Below are 26,269 nucleotides of genomic sequence, written 5' to 3'. Positions count from 1 at the left end.
ATAAAATGAGAGAGTATCCAACTTTGTGTTCCTCTCACAACAATTAAAGGCCCTCCTCTTAAAATGAAGTATTTAAAAGGAGAATGTTTCTCTGACTGACTGAACATAAACTTATTTTAGACTCACAGCAGATTGTTTTGCATCTGTCAGGAAACTGATAGTGTATTTTTTTCATTCATGTATAATATGGAACCTTTAAATGACTTGCAAAACTGGCAATTTTGGAGTCTCAGCAGCTGTTAGAAAGCAAGTGGGTCCATATATAACATATTTTTTAAAAGCTTAGTAACATTTTCACTGATGAAATAGGACCTTTAGACCATGTTCTTTAAAATCCAAAGAATTTCTCTATATTCCAGAATCATTTGGTTGGTTACTTCTTTTCTTCCCTCTCAAATATTACATTATGTTTATAGTTTTCATATTAACCTTCTTTCCTATGAAAGAATGTTCATTGCTTTAGGCATCATTATTGTAACATGGTTATATTAGTCATGCTAATGTGCACGTGGTTATACTAGTCAGGCTAATTAATTTATTTCATATTTTGCCTTCTCACTTGCTTTGCAGATGTTTGCTAATAATGAAGAAATATGTAGTTACAAGTTGTAGAAAAGCCCACTAGTCTAATTGTGTCATTAATTTTCTACTTACTAAAATTAGTTATATACCTAAATTTAGTAGAAATACTGTTCAGAAAAAAGAAGTGACCGTGGGAACATTATTTCTTGAAGACAATTAAATGCTCAGTCACATTCCACACTAATAAATATTTCCTCTTTCATTACTGATTACTCAAAAGTGTATTTAAATATTATCACAATCTGTTCCTATCAATAAATGTTACATTTTATGGTTATTTACTGAGAAAAAAAATTTTCTCCTTTGATTGACTCTAAAATTTATTTGATGTCTAAAGATTTTGAATGTATTTATTTAAGATTGCTTTACATCTAAATGAATAAGAATAATCAAAACCTAGCCTGACTAATGGACATGGTTTATTTCCCTTAAAAGTTAATTCTTATTTTTCCCACAATGAAATATTTACAAATAATGGCAATCTGGCCAGTTTTCATATTGCATATAAGGCAGTGCCTCACATAGTTCATTTGTTGTTTATGGACCAAGTTAAGTGTCCATTTTAACAGCTACTAAAGTTAAAAAATTCCAATTATACAATGACTTGACAATATCATAAATTTAGAATTAAAGTTTAGCAGTTGTTAAGTTTACACACTGTTGGATTGATTTGATATTAATTTTATGGAATTATTTCTTGAATCCTAAGTATTCTCATAGTCAGAAAGTGATTTTAGTTCTGGACTTGGTTTGAGATCTTACTATGCTTGACTTTATTGTTTCATTTTGCAATATGTTTTGGCAAAATATAATTTTTAAATGTAGTAAATAGAATACTAGTCTTGAATATTAAGAAGAATATTAAAAACAAACTATAATACAACAAAGGTTAACATTCCTTAGCACAACTATTTCCTATAGAATAATAATATTTGGGTTAAAATGGATCCAACAAGGCTAGCATTGTTAATCAATGAAAGGACAGAAATATCTCTCTTATTGTTGATCATCTCATAGCAAAGCCCTATGAGCACAAATATGCAACCTGTATTTGTAAGACATATAAGGAAGTGCTAACACTTATTCAGGACTTCCATGGCACCATGCCTGGGTTTCTGGGTTACCAAAGAGTGAAGTGCCTTCATGTAATGGGTTTTACAAGATAAGCAAAGGTAAATTATTTTTAAATGACATAGTTTCAAAATTTACTTCTATCAAATATATTATTAATTATGATTAAATATTGATCATGTTCTCAAATTTTCTAAAGCATTTACAATTTTATTTAAACAATTCCAATATTCTTTTTTTAAAAGACACCATATCCTCTTTAAGTGTGCTTCAAGGAATCATACTCTTTTCTGTGTTCAAATTTCATGTGTACTTGTCTACTTTCAAGATAGAAAAAAATTCAAGTACTTTTTTTGAAAAAATACACAAAAAAATGGAGCAAACTATTTCAAAATGTTGAACACTATAGACTGTACATGCATGGTTGCAATGACTATAGTTTCTTAACAGTTGTTTTTCTACATTTTATCTAATGACCAAGCCAAATGATGTGTCCAGGACATAGTACTTAGACCTATGATCACTGTACCAAAGTTCATATCAGAGATTCATTAGTCTACCTCTGGGAATAGCAGAGCTGGAAAAAAGTCTTCTTTTTAACTTTACTAGGATATCAGGTATCTACAGTTGACAATCTGTGAATTTAAATTTAATTGGAAGAAATCTTTAAATAAGTTACTTATGACACATTTTAAAAAACCATATGGGGGACATACTTTCAGAAAGCAGCATTCAAGACATTCCAAATTCTTGCAAAGTTCAGAAATTACAATGTTAGCAGTCCCAAACAAAGGTTTAATCTGAGGTGCATTTACCATCCAGCAAATTAAACACGTGTAGATTAAAGCATTTTACTTGGTCTGTGTTCCTACTTTGTTCTACTTCTACTTTGCTTTCTGGTGCAGAAATTTGTTTTTCTTATATTTCTAGCTACTGTCCTATAATGATAAATAGGAAATCAACAATACTGGATCTGTTAAAGTACCTACTGTTCTAAAAATTCTTGAGTTGAGTATTATCTTCCTGAGTTGTGTATTATCACTCAGGTGCTATTCTTCCATCAGAACAACATCTAATCTTAGGGTCTAAAGTCAATCTATTGTTGTTCTACCTGGTTCATTTTTACTACATCTTATCTTTGTTGTACTTTACTTTAAAGCTTTAATTCCATAAATTTCTTCACCAGGCTTATATAGAGTACAGTCAATACCTACAATAATTGCATCAAACTGAAACTCATCTTGTAATCCTTCGAGTACTTCATATTAATTTGTCTAGCCTTCCCCTTTAAAATTGGACCAGTTTTTCTGCAGTCTTGTTGTATAGTTCTCCTAATCTTTAAGAATTGAGTCACTTATTATTTGCAATATGTGTCTCCGTATTAAATTTATGATTCTCCACAGTTTTCTCAATGTGTCACTACTCTCTGAGATCTTTTCCATCATCCCTTGTTTGATTTCATTGGATGGCAAGCATCTTTTCTGATTTAACACAAACTGAATATCTTCCTTATTTCTAAGACTAGACCTGAGAACTTCACTTCTTCTCTTTCACACTTATCATCCTGATCTTCGAGAACTTATTTCCCTTTCTTAGCTCTCCAGCAAATGTTTTACACTAAGACCTAAAGCTACTTGCTCAGGATGGCCAATGAAAATCAACCACACAACTCCAAAAAATAACTGCACAGCATAATAGAAGCTACTGCAAGGTCAAAAACGTACATGGTCTGGCCCACCAAGAACCTCAATTTATGAATGTTCTTTAACTCCCTAACTCCCCGAACTTCACTTAGAATCTAGGTGTGGGTATTTTAATACCCAGTAAATAGAAACTCTGTTCTTTGCCAAAGTTTAGAATTTATTTGGTAATAGACAAAGGAGTCAGACAATAAGAGATCAAAATGTCAGCTTTATTACTGACACAGCTGATAGAACATGATTTAGGTATATGGGAAAAAGGGAGGTTCCTAAAACTGAACCCCCAAGTTAGATAAAGTTACCTGACACAGAAAGAGCTGGGTAGTCATAGGTTTCCAAGATGTGAAAGTATAAGCCCCATCTCTCCTTAAAAATAGCATCTACAGTATTATGGTTCCATAAATATGTTACTCTAGAATCAATAACTATGAACTCACAAGGAAGAAAATGAAATTTTATGTCATTAGCATCTTTGCCTAAAAAAGAGTTTTAGAAGTATCAATATATTTGTATTAATATCTCTTCAGATTTCTTACCTTATTTTTTCTCCTGGAACATATTTAGCTGCCAATTTCCCATATCACCATCTCTGGAAATGTGTTGATAAGGTTTATGACAAACTTCTTAAGATCTGTAAATATATTTTATACATAAAGTTAATTGAAAATTGTAAAAGTATTGGTTTAAAATAATTTTTCCTCAAAACTTTAAACATAGTGCTCTTCTGGCTTCCAGTTATGTCTAATGTTAATTGATTGTCATTCTTTTATGTATAACATATAGGATTTCTTTTTCCTTTCTTTCTCTCTCTCTCTCTCCTGAAAGTTTGAGTTCTCCCTTTATCTTTGAGGTTCAAAAATGTCATAAGTATGTTTATATTCAAATGATTTTTATGTTTCATTTTTCTATTTCATACTTTCAATCTAAAGACTTGTTAGACTAGTCTGTGTTACATGTATTGACTTAAAAGATTTTTATTTCTAGACTTAACTTTGATTCTAAGAAGCTTATTTTTAGAGACTTATGAGATTAAAGATGAAGTTGTCTGTTTCAGTAGTAATACACCTGTCTAACTCTCACGACAGTCCTTGATAGGCAGTGAATGTATTAAAATCGACAGAATACCCAGTGAATGGTTACTTAGCTCCAGAAATACAAATCCTGAAATATCTGTGTCATTTTTTATCTGCTAATGTTTTTCTCCTGCATTTTAACACTGTGTAATTTTTTATTAAAACATATATGCATGTTGAAATCTTCTGTATCTTGAGACTAAATTGAAAGATACCATATGAATATTAATATACTGACTAATATATCATTTTCAATCTTTAGTTATAATATAGGTAATATATTATTATATGTTAGATTTGCTATGTTCTCCTGAATGGATATCACTGCTAAGTGAATATGGAGTTCGTATTTGAAATCAATTTTTCAACATCACTAAAATGAAATTAACATTCCAACTCAGCTATCGGCAGCATCCTCCAGAGAAGTAGTTTTGTCCTTGGAGCGTAACAGTCACAGTTAATCACTACCGATGAATCTTTATGTTAGAACTTCAAAGATATAAAAGTGAAGCTCTATAGATTTAGTTAATTTATTTCCATTGCAATCCTAAGGGTCTTCTTCAGTGCATAGACATCAATGTGTTTTGAGACTTGGCACTTTTAATCTTTGGCATTTGTAAGTTTCAGAGTTTGCATATCTCTAAGCAAAATAAATGTCACTGAAAAGATTCATAATTAAAGGTATCACAGAAACTCCACAACATTCTTTCATTCAATAAATATTTATTAACTGCCTATGTGCCAAGTTAAACTTATAAATGAGTCGTATTCCAGAGGTTAATTTGTAAGACATGTGTTAGAAGCTTTGAATACATTTTCCCATGTAAGTAAGGTCATATATATGGAAGGTAAATGTCTTTGCTTCCCCCACAAAAATATATTTTGTAAGAATGTTATAGGCACTAAATTTGGCTAAATAAAACAAAAAGGGGAATTCACTGGTAGGATATTAGAGTATCTCAGAGATTGCAGAAGCAACAGTGCCAGGACAACTCTAAAATTTCAACTATGACAGATTATGAAATACTTCTCTAGAGTGTTGTCAAGAACTCATCTTTTCTATTTCACATTTTTAAGTTCTTAGGTGAAAGAATCTGATTGGCCTAATGTAGAAGAGATATTTGTACTTGGATCAATTAGTTATAGTCAGGAGTTCATTTAGCACAGACATGGTTACAGGGGAACACTCTTGGGCAACCAACTCAAAAAGCTCTAATAAAAGTAGAATATTTCAGAACCTAAACCCAATGTTCTCAATATTTATCTGGGAAAATGTGTCAGTTTCCTACTTGGAATCCCAGAAGTTTGTCCGCTCTGCTGAGGAGCTAGAGCTATCATTGCCATCTGATCATGGATAGCCCTGCCAAGCTCCAGCCATGGACAATTCTAAGAATTTCTTGAACCTAAAAAATACTAATAGCCAAAGGCTAAAGGCCAAAATCCATTGAAATTTGTTAGGAAAAATGAATCTGAGGAAAACCAATGTGCTCTTTATATATATATATATATATATACACACACACATGGAGGAAGGAAGAAAACATGGAGGAAATAGGGCTGCTCTTATGAACCTACAGTGCAATGTTAATAGATTACAGAGTACGTAGAACCAGAAGCCCTGTATAGTCTCCATATTTGCTGTCCATGAAAATGAAAAGAATAAAATAAGAATTAATAATAGTAAGTGAAAACTCAAGATAGTTACATGTACCAGAAGAATGACCTCCTTTTCTAAAAACTAAAATCCATATTGTTTGTCTTGATTGAAGTAAATCCTGGATTAATGGAACATGCAAATGATAACTTTTCACTCATTCACTTAGTGCCTATTATGTCCCAAGAACTGTGTTAGAAACTACTGATATTTGAATTATACAGTTCCACTCTTCAAAGAGCTTATAGAGACACAGTCATGAAAATAAATTATTGCACTTAAGAATTTCAGTGGCCATGATCCCTTCTCTAAGTCTCTGGTCTTTGAATAGAATGAGAAAAGTGTCATAAGCCTAAAGCCACCTAATGTTCTTATTTAACGGATGTTCTCTGAGCTAAAGACTGGTCACCTCACTGTTAGTTCCCAAAATAAATGTGAAACATCTATTAGGTTATTTTTGAACAATAAGAAAGGGGATTATTGATCACCAGGAGTAAATGGAGTTCCTTAAGAATAAGCTGTGTCCTTAAACTTTTCAAACATTTTCCAGACATGTAGATGAGGAAAAATGCTGTTGAAATACCACATATTGAGTTTAGCAAGGTATTTCAATTACTTTCTGAATGAACATAAGATTGAAATGAGACTAACAACATGGAAATATAACTGGTGGGACCGTTGTAACCACAGGGGCTGAATAAGTGAATTGATGATGACTGAGTGAAACAGAAGGTGGTGGACTCAGCCTTTTCATATTTGGTTTACATACGAATATGAGATTTGTGAAAGCATGAAGCTAAAGGACATAGTTAAGTTTTAGATAAATAATTTTGTTTAAGGAAGACCTTTAAAGAGAGATGCAAATCTAACAAGATGAAGTTTAATAGGGTCATTTACATAAATCTGCATCCAACTTCATGACCATACCTATTGATTACTTGTGTATAGGGGGATATATATCATTTAACTGCAGCTCCTAAGAAAAATGTTTCTACCAAAAAAAGACAAATTAGCAATGCCTGATAAAGATATTGATTTCCAATATCCAAAAAGCAATTGATAAGGCCAAAACTCTATGCACTGACCAGATCATAGCTGGATATTTGGTTATTTCTGGGAAATAGGCTTGAAGTAGATGTATTCAGACATATATTCAGAGGAACTTGACCAGCATAACAAGATGACACCAAACTATGTCCTCAAGCAGTGTTAGAAATAATTAGGAACATGTGGAGTGTAGACAACAAGGATCCAGATGCTGCTAAGAAAAAGAGCAATCAGGTGTATTCTTTCGACTGCATGATAGGATCTTGGGCCAAAAGTGAGAGATTGTTACAAATAAATTTGAGCTGCGTCTAAGAATTGTTAACAATCACAGATCTGAAAAGAATTGACCGCTTAGAAAGAGAGTTGTTCCTCATGATTATGTCCAACATAGACCTGCCAAGCATATGGATGTGGCAAAATTATTAAATGAGGGATTCAAATTTCAGCTGAGAGATTAGATTACATGCTCTTTAAATTGCACCTGTCTTGGGATTCTGTGATTCTCTACACAATTCAAAGAACTAGATGCAGAGAATCTCCACTTTTTTTAAACATTTGCAATGCTTGGCATAGTGTAGGTACTCAAAACATATGTTCAGAATAAATGAGCACAGGACTAGAAGCTGGGTGGAAAAAGAAGACGAAAAACTAAGAATATGGTACAGGAACTAGGGCAGTGACTTTCACCCAGATGACCAAACCAGAAATCTGGGCTTTGCCTTTACCCCTCGTTCTGCTTTGTCCTTACCCTTCCTCTAGGCACCTGCGTACATGATCACTGTCACCTCCCTATACTATTAATCCAGATACTAGGTCTTTAAAATCTCTCAAGCATGTTGATTTTCTTCTTTTCTTTCTCAGGCCATCATACTAAAACAATGTCTGTACTTCCAGCCTTGCCTTCTTCTAATCCATTCTTCACACTTAAGCTAAAGAGATCTATCTAAATCATATTTCTGAACTTGCCTAAAATCCCTCAATCATTTCCTAGCATCCCTAGGATAAATTCCAAATGCTTTTATATAGCCCCTAAATCCCTATATTATCTGGTTCCTGTTTATCTCACCAGCTTTATCTGTCTCTACTTCCCATCTTACATGTTATGTTCTTAGTATACTTAATATCTATTTCTTGTTTATAACTTCTTCTGTCTCCTTGTGTGCATATATCCTGTTCCATCTTCATCCTCATCCTTTGTGTAGTAATGGTAATAATGATCTACTTTATATGTAATAAATATTTAATAATCACACTGAGTAGTTGCAGTACGCTAGGCACTGTTCTACACATTTTACATGTATTTTCTCTTTAAGTTTTCACAAAGATTTTGAGGTAGAAACTGCTATTTCCTCCACACATGAAGAAACATAGCTTTCCAAGCACTGTGGTATATAAAAGTGCAGGTTTCCTGAGCCCTGTTTTCTCTGAATTATTTAGGATTCGGGATAAGGCCACAATTTAAAGAGTATGTAGTCCAGTCTTTCAGCTGGACCTTGAGTACCCTATCTAATTTTAAATAGTCTCCATGAGGAGTCAAAAAAATCTATCTCTTTATACTCTGAAAAGAGTAACATAATTTTTTTCATAGAGAATATTTAGTTTCTTATTTGACCCCATCCCATCCTTCAAAATGAGCAACAAATGTATTCAAATTAAACACCTTTTTTTAAGAATGAGAAATGGAGGTAATTTCAAAGTGGTGTTGTTGCTTTATAAAGTTGATTTTTTTTCTGATATAATTAGCCACACATATTATCCCAAAGTTTGATATAAGAATAGTAATGCTGGACATATAACCCGAGAAAACCATAATTCAAAGAATCATGTACCACAATGTTCATTGCAGCACTATTTATAATAGCCAGGACATGGAAGCAACCTAAGTGTCCATCAACAGATGAATGGATAAAGAAGATGTGGCACATATATACAATGGAATATTACTCAGCCATAAAAAGAAAGGAAATTGAGTTATTTGTAGTGAGGTGGATGGACCTAGAGTCTGTCATACAGAGTGAAGTAAGTCAGAAAGAGAAAAACAAATACCGTATACCAACACATATATATGGAATCTAAAAGAAAATAAAAATGGTTCTGATGAACCTAGGGGCAGGGCAGGAATAAAGAAGCAGACATAAAGAATGGACTTGAGGACATGGGGAGGGGGAAGGATAAGCTGGGACGAAGTGAGAGAGTAACATTGACATATATACACTACCAAATGTAAAATAGATAGCTAGTGGGAAGCAGCCGCACAGAACAGGGAGATCAGCTCCGTGCTTTGTGACCACCTAGAGGGGTGGGATAGGGAGGGTGGGAGGGAGACGCAAGAGGGGATGTGGGGATATATATATGCATATAGCTGATTCACTTTGTTATACAGCAGAAACTAACACAACATTGTAAAGCAATTATACTCCAATAAAGATGTTAAAAAAATAGTAATGATCACTAATAAATAAGCTATGTAAGAAATTTAAATGTGTGCTTGACTCAATCTAATGTTATTCATCCCAGTAAAATGTTCAAAGTTAGTGCCTAATAGCAAGGATAATTAAGTTCCTTTATTAAAAGAAAAAAAGTGACTAATTAAGGTAAATTTAAATATAATGCTGACTGACATCTTAATTGGGAGAGTATTCTCTATATTTCCACAAATTTAGGCTCTTATATTAGCTCTGTATGGTAATTTTTATAAGGACTTTGAAGATGTGCTTTTTTCCCATAGTTATTTAAAATTAGCCTTTCAGGAAGCAAGCTTCTCTACCTTGTTTCCACATTTCTAAGAAGGCCACTGATTACGTCCTATTGCTAGGATTTTATAAAACATAGTTCTATAACAAAAGACTTTTCATTCAAAAATATGTATGTGTATATATGTTATATTTTATGCATATATATATGAACATACAATTAAATGTCTTTATTTCAGATTTTGTATACTTAATATTTTAATTTGGGGCTTGACTGTGGTATGATTGCTAGGCAAGTGAATAACAAAAATTCTTGGAAGAATAAAGATTTTTAAACCTCTTTTAAAGAGTCTCAAATATTTTAGCTATTTTGAATCAATATTAACTTTAAAGAAAAATTATTTCTGAAGAAGTATGATGATGAACCATACTTAAAACTTCTGAAGCATTTTCTTTCATTTGTAAGGATCACTAGAAATGTGCTTCACTGTTTATTTTTATCTGTATCCCATCATCTGTCTTTATATGTAAAGCAATTTCTGCCATCACCCCGGGTGCTCTTGTATCCACATAGAACAACCATTCACAACTTAACCTTTAAGTTCACAGCTTCATTACTTCCAATGTCATTCTCTACTCCAAGTCAGACACCTCTCATGCTGTATTCTGAATCTTGTCATCATCCCCAAATCATTCCTGTTCGAAAATTACTAATTCAAGCATATCATTCCTTCCTAACTCCTCCCTTCAGCTCCCTTTATCAACTTCTACTATCGTCTTTTTAAAAACTTCTATCCTTTCCCAGTGCATCAGCCCCATTTGGTCCTCTTCTCTCTCCCTATTTAGCTTAAATTCTATGTCCATAATTTCACCACACTCAAAAATTCCTAAAGCCCATCACTCCTCTTTCATTTGGTGACATCCACATCGTAACTACAGCCACCAATGAATATTCTTTCTCCATGGCTACATTAGGGCACCTCTGTGCTGCAGGAGAAAATTAATGCAGGGAAATTTGGACCAGCTTCATTTGGGAATTCAACACTGCCAGGTAATCCCAGTACTTTTCTCTCACCAATCTTCTTTCTACTCTCTGCAACTTCTGTTGGAGACCTCCACTGTCCTCAAACCCACATCTTCTGCAGGTGCGTTCACATTCTACTTCAGAGGGAGAGAAAAAAAGAGACCAATCTGAGTCCTCTGAATTATTTGCTGCCATATCCACACTAACACTTGCCCCCATCCTGCTTTATTACAGAAACTAGGTTAATCTCTTCTTACTTAAGAGCATCCTTTCCCATTTTGTCTGTCACGTTGTGCCAGTTTCCCACTTGTACTTATACATTCAAATTCTGCTCTCTTCGGTGTTGTGGCGATCAGCATTAAAACATTATCAAGTTTCACCTATTGAAAGAAATCCTTTCTTCATTCCACTTTTCCACTTCAGTTACTACCTGTTCACCTCCCAATCTGGTGTTAATAATTGATTTTTAAAATTTCTGAGTCACCAACTTGAACCTTAAGAAGCAAGAGGCAACTATATTCCACATATGGAGTTCATTTAGTAAATTATTTCTAATATGGAGTTGTACATTCAAAGTTAGCAAGTTTATAAACCGAAGGCCCATTCATTCAGTAAGAGATCTAGAAGATTAAAGTGAGGAAACTTAAACATTTAAGAATCCTGTTTTGGAATATAAGATATACGTTAGTTGATAATGTCTTCTTGTTTGTGTCTGGATGTATGCTGATGTTCCCAAGGAAAATATTGTGCCAGTAACTGGATTGATCTTATTCATTAGTGGGTACCTTAAAACCTGTTTTCTAGGTCAATGAAAAATTGTTATTTGCCTATTACTTACAGTGGTCTTTAACTGAAAAATGTTAATTCTTGACCAGAATCTCTCTTGCTAGTCTCATAACCTTGACAATCTGGAGTAGAAAGAAAAAGAATAAGAGGTTATATGTTCCTGTAAATAACTGCATGTAGAAAAGAATATCAATTTTTATAAGAAGAAAAATCACTTTATCCAGACCAAAAAAATTATGCAAATATATATTACCTCTGATATGAATTTATAATATATTATCACAAACTCTCTTAGAGTCGTTTATGATTCTTTGCAGAACATATTTTTTTGAAGGTCGTGAGCTGAAATACTTACTATTCTAAAGTGAAATAGCTGCTCAGTATTGCTCTTAAACTAATTGACTATAGAGGAGAAGAAAGTTCATAAAAACTATGAAAAGTCAGATAACTTATATACATCGATATATATATATTAGAACTTTAAGCAATACTTCTTGAGTGATGCCTTTATATTTGTGTTTCCTGTTTATTTTCATCATTTCTCTTATGTTTTATATTCAGGGTATTTCTATAGGTACAAGTTTCCTACTTTAAAAATGATAAATATGTGAGAAATATTAATATTCCACTGTGTGCAGATTTGTTCAACTTGTTTTATTGGAGAGCAATTCCTAGGTAGCTAGTAGACTGAGGACGATTATTTTGTCCATGGTAATAACTGGCCCCAAATACTTTGGCAATTTTCATGAAGAGCACAGAAATTGCCCTTTTTTCAGAACTCATCAAAGTGTTCACAGGTATGTTGACAGGAAAACCACTTTAACCACCTGGAATGTATCTCTTTTGGGTCTTAATTTTCTTTATGTTGCATATATGATGTAAGAAATATGGCTTAAATTTCTTAGGACATTGTGATGCCAATTTGTATGGACAATTATGTTTTCGTTTATGTGAAAATTTAAAGAGCTTGCCACAGCTGTTCTGCAGCTAAGGTCAAAGAACATGCATTTCTCTAAAATGCACATTTAATGAAAGAATACACAGTTTCTCTGAATGAATGTGTTTGGAGGAGGCATGTGCAGGGTGTGGCATCACACGTCCAGCTTTTCTTTATAATGATTGTGCAATAAAAAAGGGAGCTCTCTAACTTGCCTCATTTCTTAGATAGGAATCTCTGCTTCATATTTTGTTACATTGACTCTATTTTATGAGCTATAGTAAGTTTTATTTTTCTAAGAATTAATCTATTATGCTTGTACAGAAAATTTTAAATAATATTCTCATGGCCTTTTGTTGGATTATTTAAATTCCATATTTTCCCAGTGCCTCTATTCTATCCAGGGAACAAGTGGGCTACTTCAACCACTACATTTAAATCTACATTTTTGTGATGATTTTTCGTAGCATTGGTGAACCACTCTAGTTCATTTTCTCCCTCAGAGCAACATTTATGAACATCTGTCCAGATAAATAAATGCTTCTACTGAAAGACACCCAGTTAGCACAGCTCAACATTTATTTTGGCAGTTCAAATAGAGGAGGAAGAATTCCATGTGGCAGGGGAAGAAGAGTGATAGAATGTTTTTATACTCTCATGATCTGATTACTGGCACATAATTATTATTGTTACAGCACTTGTTAGAATTATAAAATTATGGATCTGGAATGTACAAATTTCTTCTTGCCTCAAATTAAGTTCAGGAGATTGAACATCAGAACCTACTAGTGATTTTGACGAAACCATGTATGTGAACTGGAATCCAGACACTCTGACCCTCAAACCAGTGCTTTGTTCAAGTTGCTGCCTTTCCAAAAGTCTGCTGTATTTTTCTTAAGCTCTAACAGTAAGCTTATAAATCTGTATGAGAATCTGAGCACCACTTAGTAAGTTACTGCTTCTATTTGTAAACAGTAGCCTGAGGCAAAAAACATTCTTTAACAAGCTGCCTGACTTCCTCCAGGGGTTTACTAGAGGCTGGGAAAATGTGGTCATGCATGTTTCAGAGTGGCTCATTTTCAAGAGACAGACTTACTGGTCAACTATTAGAACTGCCCTCATCCTGATTATGCTTTTGGTCGCAGTGAGTATGTGTGTCATGGTGAAAAAAAAAAATACCATGTCTTTCTCGTATCTGAGCTTCCACACATCTGAAATGATGCTCTTGTTTTATTCCATGGCTTTCTTTGGATTGAAATGTATCCATTAACATTTGTGTGCTTTTCTTTTCCATCCGTCCTTCTTCATCTCATGAAAAGCACATCAGGGTAAGTTGAATCACAATGGCTGCTGAACATGTTTATTTTCAGCACCATCCTCTTTTTCTTTTATCTTTAGTATTTCTCTTTTCAGTTGTAACACAAGCTGCACTGCCTCTGACCTAAAATGAAAGTTGTGAAGTGTATTCATTTCCTTACCATAAAAGGAATCATTGGTTCAGAGAAATGTTGTTCACATTCAGATTAATCATGTTGTCCTTTCAGGCACTTCAATTTCTTCAGTTCTATTACACATATATCAAAAGGCAATCCAGATGACATTTCCCCTGTTCTCAAGTCACTCTCTAGGAGTTAGTGTGACATTCAGTGAGGCTTAAGTAATAGCTGCAGGCCACTTGAGTACTTTTGACTGTGCTGCAAGGCTGAGACTGCCTGTGTGGTTTTCCTAGTGCTTTGTGGTTTTCCACCAGCATTATATTCAAGAGATAAGGTTATTTGTTGATTACTAGAACTACACGTACATGAAGAAGGTTAAATGCTGGCTCTTCCCCAGAAGAACTTTTACACTTAGATTCCAAAGTAATCCTTGGTTTTGGCTGAACCCTTTGGTTTTGTGTGTTCTTTTGTTTCCTATACTACTAGTTAATTTTTAAAGCTTTGAAAAGGTATAGTACTAAGATTACTGTTTCAAATTTCAAATCCTGCTTTTTGAACTAAACTTAGAATTTGTTATTTATTTCTAAAACCAACTGGGCTTCAAAGTAAAACTAAATTATGCATATAATATTATGCATAATTATGCATAATATTATAAAATATTACCTTCGTGTAAATGTCTGCATTGGTAACATGGTGAGCTACAAAACACTTTAGATCGAGAGAGGTTTTGCTTTTACATTTAAAGCAAAACATTTTGAGGGGACAAGTAAAATGGCTCCAATAAGATGCAATTATTCAGGAATTGTGGAGAGTGTCACTAATTGGCAATATGGATATTTTATATACCAATAAAGGTCATGTGCTTTCTTCATTAATATGGTTTATATTTGTTATATTTTTCCTACTCTAATTTTAAGTTATAGTTACTATTACTAATTATTTAACAATGCAATGTTTACTTAAGTAAGGATAATTTATGATATTAAATTCTAGGAAGTGTTCTTGCAAATGCAAGGTAAGCTGTGATTAGAATACTATTCAACTATGCTGGCCAAATGCAAGTTGTAAGATCTTACTTTTTAAAAACAATCGATATTCTGACATTGGATTTTTAAAGCATTATTTTCATGTTATCATGAATTATTGGCCTAATGATTTTAAGTTTCATGAGGAAATTGAAATAATGAACTTCATTCCCCCATCCCTTTTTGAATGAAATATTGAAAAATAATAGATTCATAATGCATCAATATTTATGGACTTTAAGAAACTGATATAATTACCTTAATTGGAAAATTCAATTTCTTGTCTTGCACATGCTCCTGGAATTTAAACATTTTAAGACCTCAAAATCATTCCCTTAGTACAGTTGCTAAAAGAAAGCTTAGGAGGTTAAATGTCAGGAGAAGATAGTACAAACATAGTAAAGACGTGGGAAGATTTGAAGTGGAAAGAATATTGAATTAGGAATCAGAAGACAAGACTTTAAGCCCCAACTTTCCCATGTGTTTGCTGCATACTTTTGAGTGACTGACTCATATTCTGTGTACTTTCTAAAATTGCTGTCAACTTCCCAATACTCACAAGAGTATGAGAAGATATGAATAATCTCAGAAGCATAGAAACTATAAACTTCAAATCTGAGTTAAAGAGGGCTCAAAATTAGATGAAGCACTAAAGCCATCTAGTCTAAATGCCATCCATATAAACCTGAAAAATTACCAATGTTCCTCCAGTAAGTCCCCAATTTACAGTCAAGAAGGGACTGGGAAGAACAAACCACAGTGTCTTGCAAAAGTGAAATTGTTTACTGGAAAGTAATACAAGCCCCTCTAGTTTTTAATAACAGCATGAATAACTGTATTGCTCCATCACATTTGTGCGTGCATGTGTGTGTTTATACCTTTTCAATGGTTTTGAAAGTGATTAAATTCAAAATAAAATGAGGAGTGAAATTATGTAAACCCCTACTCAAATTCACAAATAAATTAAATTTCTTTCCTGAGACTGCGCCCTCCATTTCAAGTAGCTTGCAGGGGAAAAAAAGGTTTCAACATGAATGAACTTTTTTATGTAATTAAATAATTTCAAGCAACCTAGCATGTATTCTGAGAACCTAAATAAAGCACTACTTAAATGTATAATGGACTTTTATATGCACTACATGTGAAAATGTGCCATAACAGGATACACAAACACACACACTTGCACTTACACACATACAAAATCACAGCATGCGGTGCTTTCAAAATCAAGTCAACCTTGTTAATGTCGGATCTGAAACTCTTAATTTTATGGAGCTAACTGTGTTTACTTAGGTAATCAATGTCTGAAGCAGCTGATTGGGATTTGTAATATATTTCTGTTTAGGATAATTATGTTAATTAATATATACATTTTCAGCTTACAGAATTTAAAAAATTTGAAGTGGCACCATATTTCCTTCATATTTGCTGACCAGAATTTCAAACAGTTTCTCAAATATGTAATTTTAATTTTCATGGAATTGATCAACAGATAGAGATTTCTGAATGATGAGATTATAGCTCATTGTCTGGTTGAAATTTGAGGAGATCATGTTCTATTTACCCTCGACGATTATTGGAATAAGATACATTTTATAATTAATAATGGTGTGAAGTCTATGTAAATTTACTGTTATATTATGTAGGGAAGATTTATTATCTGTGCTACACTTTTAAGAAGTAGATCCAATTGTCAAATTATTTTGACTTATATTTCATTCTTGGTTCTTATCGAGCCACATACTTATTTCTCCCGGTTGTATCAGTAAGTGAGTACTTGTTGTGTGCCTCAGTAAGTAAATAAGCCCTAAAGATAAATTATTCCACCAGAGAATTACCTTGTATTACAATAACACAAAATTAATTGAACTGAAACAAGTTAAAACAAATTCAGCTTTTCCATCCTGATTGTATAAATGGGGCTAACCTCCTTCCTCTGGCCAAGATTCAGAGCCTGTTTGTAGTAGGGAACAGCAAGAAAAGAAAAGTCATAGCTCTTTTTTTCTCTTACAGGGTTGAGGACTGAAATGTGTGATAGTGAGGGGGTAAAGACTATCTAAATTAGCCAGAAGTCACATAAATGTATGCCTAAATATGAATGAAAAAAAGGAGAGAAATAAAGGTGGGAAACTATCATTGTCTTTAATTCTAACAAAGAGGTGGTTGTTACTCTCTTCCTTTTACGGTTATGAAAAGTTCAGAGAGGTTAATTAGCTAAAGGATAGTGTGGGGTGTTAAGAGGCTGACTGTGTGACCAGGTGGCTGGCACTCAAATTCTGGCTCTGCACTCACCGACTCTGTGCTCCAAGCGGCCTCTTTTCTTCAGTGTCCTCATCTGCAAATGTGTATCAATATGTATCTTATTGGATTGTTGTGAAGATTAAGTGACTTACACATATAAAGCACTGAGGATAGTGCTTCACACATAGTAAGTGATATATGCATGTCAGCTGTTATTATCTGAGATCTAAACCCTAATTTGCCTGCATATAGAAACTTTGGTCTTTCAAACCATGATATTATATCTTAGAAAGATATGAGGTGGTTCATATGAATAAGAGAGCACATTAGATAAAGTTCTATTATAGTACTCACTGTATTCAATTGTAATACAACTTATTTAATTACATTTAAATACAATTTTAAATGAGAAGTATAGTAAGTGCAATAACTAGAGTATATACAAGTTATAATGTTTTTGTAGAAGAGAAAATTAATTCTCCCTGTGAAAGGTCTTGGCATCTTAACAGGAAGGATAAAGCATAAATTTTGTCAGAAAGATAAGTGTGAGTTTGTCACAATTATGATGCGAAGAAGGATGCTCTAGGCAGAAGAAGAAGGCATATACAAAGTCATAGAGGGTAAAACAGAATGAGGTATTTGGAAAATGGCAAGTATTTCAGTATTGCTTGAGCAGAAGAAGCTGGGAGATAGCCAAGGGCCAGATCACCAAGGGTCTTTTTAGTTGAACTAAGATATTTGACCTATTTTTTCAGTTGCCTGCTTAAAAACCTCAAGGGGGAGATTTTTAAGCAGGCAACTCTTACAAAAATATTTGTGTTAAGAAAGGTCTTTCTGGAAGTTGGAACAAGGATGAGAAGTAGGGAATACCAAAGGAGAGGCAGACTCTGGGAGTTCATTTCCATGATCTACAAATGAGAATTTGAACAAAAGCTTTGGTAATAGTTGATCAATTTACAAAATGTCATATTTAATGTTAGAGAGGGCACTTTTATTTCTTCCTGCAGCCAATCTGTGTAACAGGTAAGCAAAGTTCTTACTTCTTTTTAAGATGTAATAAGTAGTTGGATATTAACAAGGACATAGAATACTTAAAAGCTGCCCTTTGATCAAGGATCCTGGATGGTTGTCAGCACTGAGAGTTCATGGATTACAAAATAGCAATCTTGCAAAAGATGTTCTTGGCTAGATCCTGCAAAGAAAAATGCATGGTACAGTAGAAGAGCAAACTCTCATCTCCAGGACTTTAGTCTTGGGTGGGAGATGAGGCCCATGTATGTGCTGCTCATCAACAGTCTTTAGAGCAATGCTGACACTATGAGTTTCCAGATTTTGAAAGATAAAAAAGTCATTGTGGGATCTGGGATGATCAAAAATAAAAGGAAGTTCCATGATTCAGGCAAACAGTAAGATTTTGATAGTGGAGGAAGAAGAGAAAGAACTTACCATCTCTGGAAAATGGTACTTGCAAAGACGGAATTATTCATATTATTTGCCAAAGTAGGTTTTCAGTTCTAGTGAAAAATAAGGAAAGATGATTAGAAAGGAAAATCAAGACTAAACCGATTTCAGTCTTTGTAATCCAGGTTAAGGATTATGCTCTAGGCATTCGAGGAACCATTGAAGGGTTTTCAGAGGATAGTGCAATGATAAATAGCTCACGTATTGGCTATTTCCTTTGTACAAGTCACTGTTGTCATCACATTACATATATTTTCTTATTCAACTCTCATACCAACCCTCTGAGGTAGGTACTGTTATCAACTTCATTTTACAGATGAGGAAACTGAGGCACAAAAAGGTAAAGTGACTTGTCTTTGGATGCACAGCTAAGAAGGGAGGGCACCAGGAATCCAGCCCAAGCATTCCCACTTCAGAGCCCACTGCATTACCTACTTTGCCATGGCAGCAGATTTTTTTCATGGCAGTGAATTGCAAGGGTAAGAAGCTTGGAGAGTGGGGCCAGTTAAAAGACAGAAAAAAGAATAATGGCAGTGAAAATAGAAAGTGAAAGAAGATAAAATGCAAAGTATGAATGGGAAATTGACAGGCATTAAATGGAGGGTGACTGAAATGGCCAGTCTGAGTGACAAAGGAAATGGTACCGTGTGGTATTTAGACAGTCATGTTGCAAATTGGCCGTCCCAAAATAGCATCCTAGGCTAAGTGGTCTGAGAATAAAGTCTCTTTTCACTGACAGCAATGAACCATCCACATTGGGAAAAATATGGAAAAGGAGACTTTCCTGTCCCCATAGTTTATGAATTTTTGAGTAACTAATGAATTTCATTTCTCAGAGTTTTATCATCTTATTGAATTTGTTGATTTACAAGTTGTTCTCCCAAACTGTAAGGGTACGAGAACAGGGACTTTGTGTGCCCCCGGACTAGGTTTGGCAGTCAGTCATTAGATTTTTGTAGACCTACCATGTATCTGGTTTTTGTCCTCAAAACAAAAAATAAAACTGGCTAAATCTCTGACTCAATAAAATGTTAAAGATATTCTAGGGAAAATTGTTCCGTACTAAGGGGCCTATAAAAATAAGTAGTAAATATTGCCCCTGGGTCCAGGGTAGGATGGCTTCTGAGAGGAAGTATTTTTGTTGTGTCTCGAAAATCAAGATAAAGTGAGTGGGAGGCATGTGGCTGCTGTTTAGTGTGAAGGAACCAGAGCTTAGCAATGTAAGCACACTCTACCTATGAGGTCAAGACTGAAATAATTGGAGAAAGACATAAAACCTGAAAAGGAGGAGCCAGACATTTCTATTTGGATGGAATCATTTAAGCAAAATCATACTTGCTTAAATTAGTCTGGGTTAGTATTTAGGAGCTCCAAGCCTGGAAAATACCCTTGATTTATTTACATTTTTAGACGTTCTCAGTCCTTTATCTAGAAATCCTTGGGTGTAGACATTACTAGGCTGCCCACACTTCGTTCCTGTCTTCAGAGCAGGCACAGGCAAGTGCAGGCTGCCCTCTGCACATTTCTGTATGAACTTGCCAATTACTCACACACCTGAGCATTCCCCAAGTGCTGGGCCTTCTTAATGTGTCACATTCCATTTACAGTAACTCACTGACACCCTTATCAAGAGAGTCTGAGGCCTTTGGAGGGAATCTAATGGTATTCTTTATTGCAGACAAGAATGTGTTCCCTGAAAATGCTCAGTGACTCACAAGTTTTTCTGATTCAAAATGACCTTCCCTTACAATTAGTACTTTTCTTTTTTTGTTTCCACACAGGAAATGACAATCCTGTACCTGAAACTTCCTCTAGAAGGAAGTGCTACTGAATCTGGTCTAAAACTTAAAACAAAAATGGGTGCCCTTAACTATAGTAATGTATAAGTGATTTGAGGGGAAAGGATGGTTAAATATTAGATTGTCTAAAAGAAAGGAAGGAAGGAAAGAGAGGAGGGAGGGAGGGAGAAAGGAAAAAAGGGAGGGAAGGAAAGAAGGGAGGGAAGAAAGAAGGAAAGAAGGGATGAAGGAAGGATGGAGGGAAGGAAGGAAGGAAGGAAGGGAGGCAAAAATGTTTCTTCAGGCCTGAATAGAAAGACAGTAATTTCAGACGCAGATGTGTACTGGGGAATGTGATCATGACATCGCTCTGGAAGAACTGTCACTGAACCTTTGAAAAGGTTGAATCTGGGATACAGAGAGAATGCATAAATTTCTACACATGCACTGGACGAACAGAGAACACCAGTATATACAAAATGCCTGTTTGGGCCAAATCAGCTTTATATTTAGTATTTCTAATATTTTTCTGACAGTGACTTCAAAATATCTAATGACAACAAGCATGGCCCCATGAAATTAATGCTATACATGCCCTTAATAATGTTATGAAATCATCATGTATTAAACTCAGTGATTTCCAACAATTAGAGCATTACCCATATTGCTTTCTTTTTCTAACAGTGCCTCTCTCTCAAGCCAATATGCCCAGATATATGTCTCTTATAAATTCTGTATAATGCAGACTTTTTTTTATAATAGAGAAGAATTAAATGTAATATTGCTTTGAGAATTTCAATGCATTTCTTTACATAATAAAAACTGCCCTTGGGTTAAGGAAAAGCAGGTCTGGAGTTAACATCATGTAGCACACAGTCCTAGAGTAAAATCCAGCCATCCACTCCAATCTGGCCTGTTTCTCACAGTTTCAAGTGTGTCATTTCAAAGGCCTCTACTTGGGATTTAGCCCTGCCAGCTGAGGACCAAAGGGCAGAATCCACTGGACTTGAGCCCCCTTATTTCATTATCTTTGCAAACTCTTACTAAAGTTATTGTGCTATGAGAGTTTGTGATTTAAACACAATAAACAAAGCAAAAAAAAGGAAAACTTTCCCAAGGTTTACATCGTCCAATGACTTCTCAAACAATTGTATGATAAATTTCTGTTCAAAAAGAGAATAGGATTATTTGAACACACTGGATTACCTCAACCAGATTCCTATCAGGGGTCGCAAACCAGATCAGACTCTTAGAATCGTGTGGAATGGGTGCTATGCTGACAAAGTGGCTAAAAAAATGGACTAAAAAATACATTATGGGATGCAAGTGGCTGAAACAAGAAGCAGCTAAATGTAAATACTGGCTGACATGTTCAACATTCACAACTATTTACAGAGCACCTCTTTGGTGCCTGACTTTGTTCTAGATGCTTCAAGTGCACTTCTGAACAGAATATGTATATGAAACGTTGGTCCTCCTTGAGCTTATTTTCTTTCATGCGATGACAGATTGAGGAGTAAATGACACTGTATGTTAGAAGCTAAGTGCCATGGAAAAAAAATAAGGCAAGGAATGGGGATAAAGAATGTCTGCTTGCTGTTCTGGGAAGGAGGGGAAGAGACATTCAGAGGGAAGGAGACATTTGAGTAAAGATTTAAAGTATGTGAGGGAGTAAGGCATGTGAAGATAGAGGGGACAAGCATTCAAATAGAGGGAACAACAGGTGCAAAGGTCCTGAGGCAGAAAAAGGCCTGGGCTGTTTCCAGGGAGCAACAAGGAAACTGGTGTTGCGGAGTGAGATGGGAATTGAGTCAGAAAGATGAAGAGGGTAGGGTGGATCCTATCAGCTGCATGAGCTTTATTCTCAGTGAGACAGGTAGTAACTGGAAAGTTAGGAGCAGAGAAGTTACATTATCCAATTTAACTTTTAATAGGATCATCCAGCTCATGTGGTGCATTGTTTTATTAAGGAACTAGTCAGAATTAAAATGTTCTAGTTTTCTAAAATGGCGTATGTACAGTTCATGTAATTCACTTGTGAAAATGTTATGTGCTTCCTAGGTGTTGAGTGCATATTGACTTGCTTTTTTGCTAAATGTAGCAAAAACCAGTTATAAATGTATACTTGTTTCTTCCCCTTTAATGCCACTCACCTGTCACATAACTGGAAGTATTTTTTTTCCCTAATGGATATAATACTACAACTTTCAATAATGCCCTTGGCTCTGTGGAAGCCTACTCTAAATTTTCTTGCACGTATTCTGTGTTCAGTCCTGCCTCTGCCCATCCACCCTTACTGCTCATCCAGATTGGAACATCATCTGTAACTCCTTCCCACCAGCCCTTCGAAGTCAGTTCAGTTGCTGCAAAGCCTTCACTGATCATTTCCATTGCTACTAACCCCTTCTCCAAAACCCTCACCCTCAGAATATGCATCACTGAGTTTTGGCATCTAATTGTGCATTATACTACGTTTTTAAACAATTTCATGTGTTTGCTTTTTCTACGTAACCAGGGATCTCCTGGAAAACTGGGTGCGTGTCTGTATTTCCACAGGTCTCAGCTCACAATAGGTGCTCAATAAGTACCTGATGGTTGGTTGTTTAACCCTTCAACCCATTTCTGTCAATATATCTGTCACAGTGAGACTATGCTATTCAAATCTGGTATTCAATGAAGGAATGTCACTGGGAAGCCTGAGGGAATGGGTGAGGGTAGAGCAAGCCAGGTGAGGGAGTCCCTCTAGTTTCACCTTGGATTCATGGCACCAGTGTTGCTGTTCCCTTTCCCAGGTGCTGAATAGCTTACACGTGCTTCTTTGCTATCCCATGAAATGAAAGAGCAGTTGATTTATGTGTCTCTTCATCTACTATAACTTTAATTTTTGTTTTGCCTCCCTGTTTCTTTGTCACACTGCATTTTTTTGGTAGCATCCATCACAGACACGGAAAGCTTTTGTGTTAAAAGACATTTTTATCATATATTTTAACATATTATAGTCCACCACAATAAACAATTAATCAGTTGGTAGTAGGAAATAATTAAATGCTTCGTTTTGGAGTTCCTAAGCATGAAAGACACACAGTCAATATAAAGCAATATGTGTAAAAATGTGTGTGTAGGATCAATGCATCTAAGGAATAGAGAATATATTTTCCAATCTAGTCCTGGCCAGGTATATATCAATTTGAGTTTCAAAGAAAACAGAAACTTGCTATTTCAATCATGAGTGATCTGAAATTGGTTTTGTAGATGGATGTCAAGGGTCAGTAGTAGAAATAGTGATTAAAGATGCATTTGTCAAGGTTCTTTACAACTTTTTGTTATCAGAAACAACCATTTGTTGTCATTGAGATGTTTTGCTTTCGTTAAAACCAGTAGTGATTATAAATGGAAATAAGTGTACTATTGAATTTTACACCTTACATTGCTTTGTAGTGATGGAAGTCAATTTACCTCGGAGTTCTCTTCAAATGAGAAGTAATTTTGTAGTCTATACAAAAAGCTAACTCCTAAGATAGCCACCTGGACCCAGAGAGCATACTAAAATCAAGCATATCACTTGAATGGGGCTAAAATGACCAACTTGATCTTCTGCCTCTATAAACAGGCATTTATCTCCTACTGAAATAATAAGGGAAACAGGCAAGACAGATGGAAGAAGCCTCATTTAGAGCCTGTAGTGCATGCCAGAACACGCATATGTGGGCCAGTTTCTTGTTTAAGGAATATGATATTTGCTGATAATAAAATTCAGCTTCTTAGTCCATTAACATTTAATGTTTGACTTTTAGTGAATAAGTGTTGAGGAAAATTATTTTTAGATGTCAGTGTTTCATTTCTAATAAAATCAATGGATGATTTGCATGTATTATTCAAAGGAAGAAGGATTTCTGTTATTTCTGTATTAACTCATAAAAAGCTTATAAAGGATTATCGGGTTTTTAAAAAATATTGTCATTAAAAATAATCACAGCCGTCTTTTCCCATATTACCTGACTAATAATCTTTGCTGTATACTTCAGGCATGAACTTCTAGAAGAAGCTCGGAGAAAGGGATTACCTTTTGCGCAGTGGGATGGGCCCACTGTAGTCGCGTGGTTAGAGGTAAGAGAGTTAAACCAGAAGGCTCTTAATCCAATCACTGCTAACTTGATAGTATTTTTAGAGACAAGTAAAGACCGGTTCCTGACATCCTAGTTTTCCAATAGTCTTGAATAACTTATAAAGAGAATATTTGCTTCATCTGGGGACCCATGGGCATTCTTGTGATTTTACTCTGATGTTTTCTTGCGATTGTGGCAGAAGGAAGCAGGCTGTGAGATAAAAGGAAGTTTTGGTAAATTCTATCTTCTTCATATCTAGAGTAAATCAAGAAACGGTTTTTGAGTGATACTTCTGTTGTTGCAAGAAAACACCTGTCCCAGTACATCAGTCCAGAGCCCTTCCTCATCAGCAGGTTAACAGAGAAGAGGCATCTCCATATATTTAACACTCTGTCTTATCCAAGATATTGCTGCCGTTCCTTTGCTTGTAGTATAATTCCTGAACCTAGTTCTTTAAGACTAGGGGCCAGCTAGATTTAGACATTTGGAGCTATGCAGAAGAAGATGCATTCCCTTATTCCCTTCTGTGTCTAGACTGAATGTTTTAATGAAACAAAAATTACATTCAGCATTTCCTGCATAACACAAGGGTCTGGAAAAGTGAGTTCATACTTGATCAGCTTGGAGGCAGCAGGAGCAGACCAGGACAGTGAACGAAGTACATATTTGACCACGAAGGGCCCCTTCATACCACTTATCAATAGTTTTCACTGCCCCTTCCATTCAGTTCTCTAGTGCGGGCTGTTGGTAGCTGCTAGGATATGCTGATGTCAAGGCAAAGAAGAATACAGTCAGCCCTCCCTATCCATGGGTTCCCCATCGTGGATTCAACCAAACACGTTCAATCCGAGACAGAATCCGAGGATGATGAGCCTGTGTATACCGAGGCCCAACAGTAAGGGACTTGAGCATTTGCGGATTTTGGTATGGGGTATCCTGGAGCCAATTTCCTGAGGGTACCAAGGGACTGACTGTATGAACTTTTCTTGCTTGGCAGAGGCAATTAAAACCCATTGTTTTAAAAGGTTTGGGATTATAAAGTTGTCCACCTTCATTATCATATCACATCCAGAGCTAATGAATTAATCAATAAGGAACAATCAAAACTGACTTGAGTGTAAAAAATAATAATATACAGATAAATATAACAACATGCTGCATTTTTTTCTTGGACTGAGTGAAAGAAGGCTGTGTCTTGCTTTATTTTATTCTTTTATATCAGTCAGGGAATTTTTAGCTTATTAGTGATCAGAGCTGCTTCTTCCAAATATTTCTTTCAACTTACTATATTTTAAAAGTCAATTATAAGACAAAATGCTTAAGAAAGCCCACCTCAAAACTGAGAGCGAAAAAAAAAAAAAAACTGAGAGCAATTCTTTGTTCAGTTTCACTCCAGTAAAATGAGCTGCAGTTTGACAGAGAGTTAACTGCTGTTTTGGCAAGTGATGAACAAATCCTTTATATATTAAAAAAAAAAAACAAAACAGATTTACTGACATTAAGGGGCTAGGAAATGACAGGCAGTGAAGTTTGTGCTAATTAGAACTATCCTGAGCATGCAGAAATTGCTCATAATGTGCTCCGTAAAGTGACTTTATAAAATGACTTTATGCAGTGACTTCACAACTATTTACAGAGCACCTCTTTGGCAC

At 35.0% G+C, this 26,269-nt stretch overlaps 1 protein-coding gene across 4 annotated transcripts in view; it reads left to right on the top strand.

Moving 5' to 3' along the window:
- The window catches only part of PPFIA2 (PPFI scaffold protein A2), a 473,386-nt gene that overhangs the window by 410,240 nt on the left and 36,877 nt on the right, over nt 1–26,269 (top strand). For 3 of the 4 annotated variants that reach the window (XM_027107099.1, XM_027107100.1, XM_027107097.1), the window contains exon 22: nt 24,537–24,618. In XM_027107099.1, coding sequence (XP_026962900.1) covers nt 24,537–24,618 — 82 coding nt within the window. Of the gene's footprint in view, nt 1–13,886; nt 13,896–24,536; nt 24,619–26,269 lie in introns of all 4 variants that reach the window. The other variant, XM_027107098.1, reaches the window with a different exon arrangement.

Source organism: Aethalodelphis obliquidens, unplaced genomic scaffold (genome assembly GCF_003676395.1).
Source record: "Aethalodelphis obliquidens isolate GAN/ISIS:26980383/991018 unplaced genomic scaffold, ASM367639v1 scaffold8, whole genome shotgun sequence".
NCBI classification, from domain to species: Eukaryota; Metazoa; Chordata; class Mammalia; order Artiodactyla; family Delphinidae; genus Aethalodelphis; species Aethalodelphis obliquidens.
The sequence above is the reverse complement of the archived record's forward strand: the minus strand, read 5'-3'. Positions and strand labels throughout refer to the sequence as shown.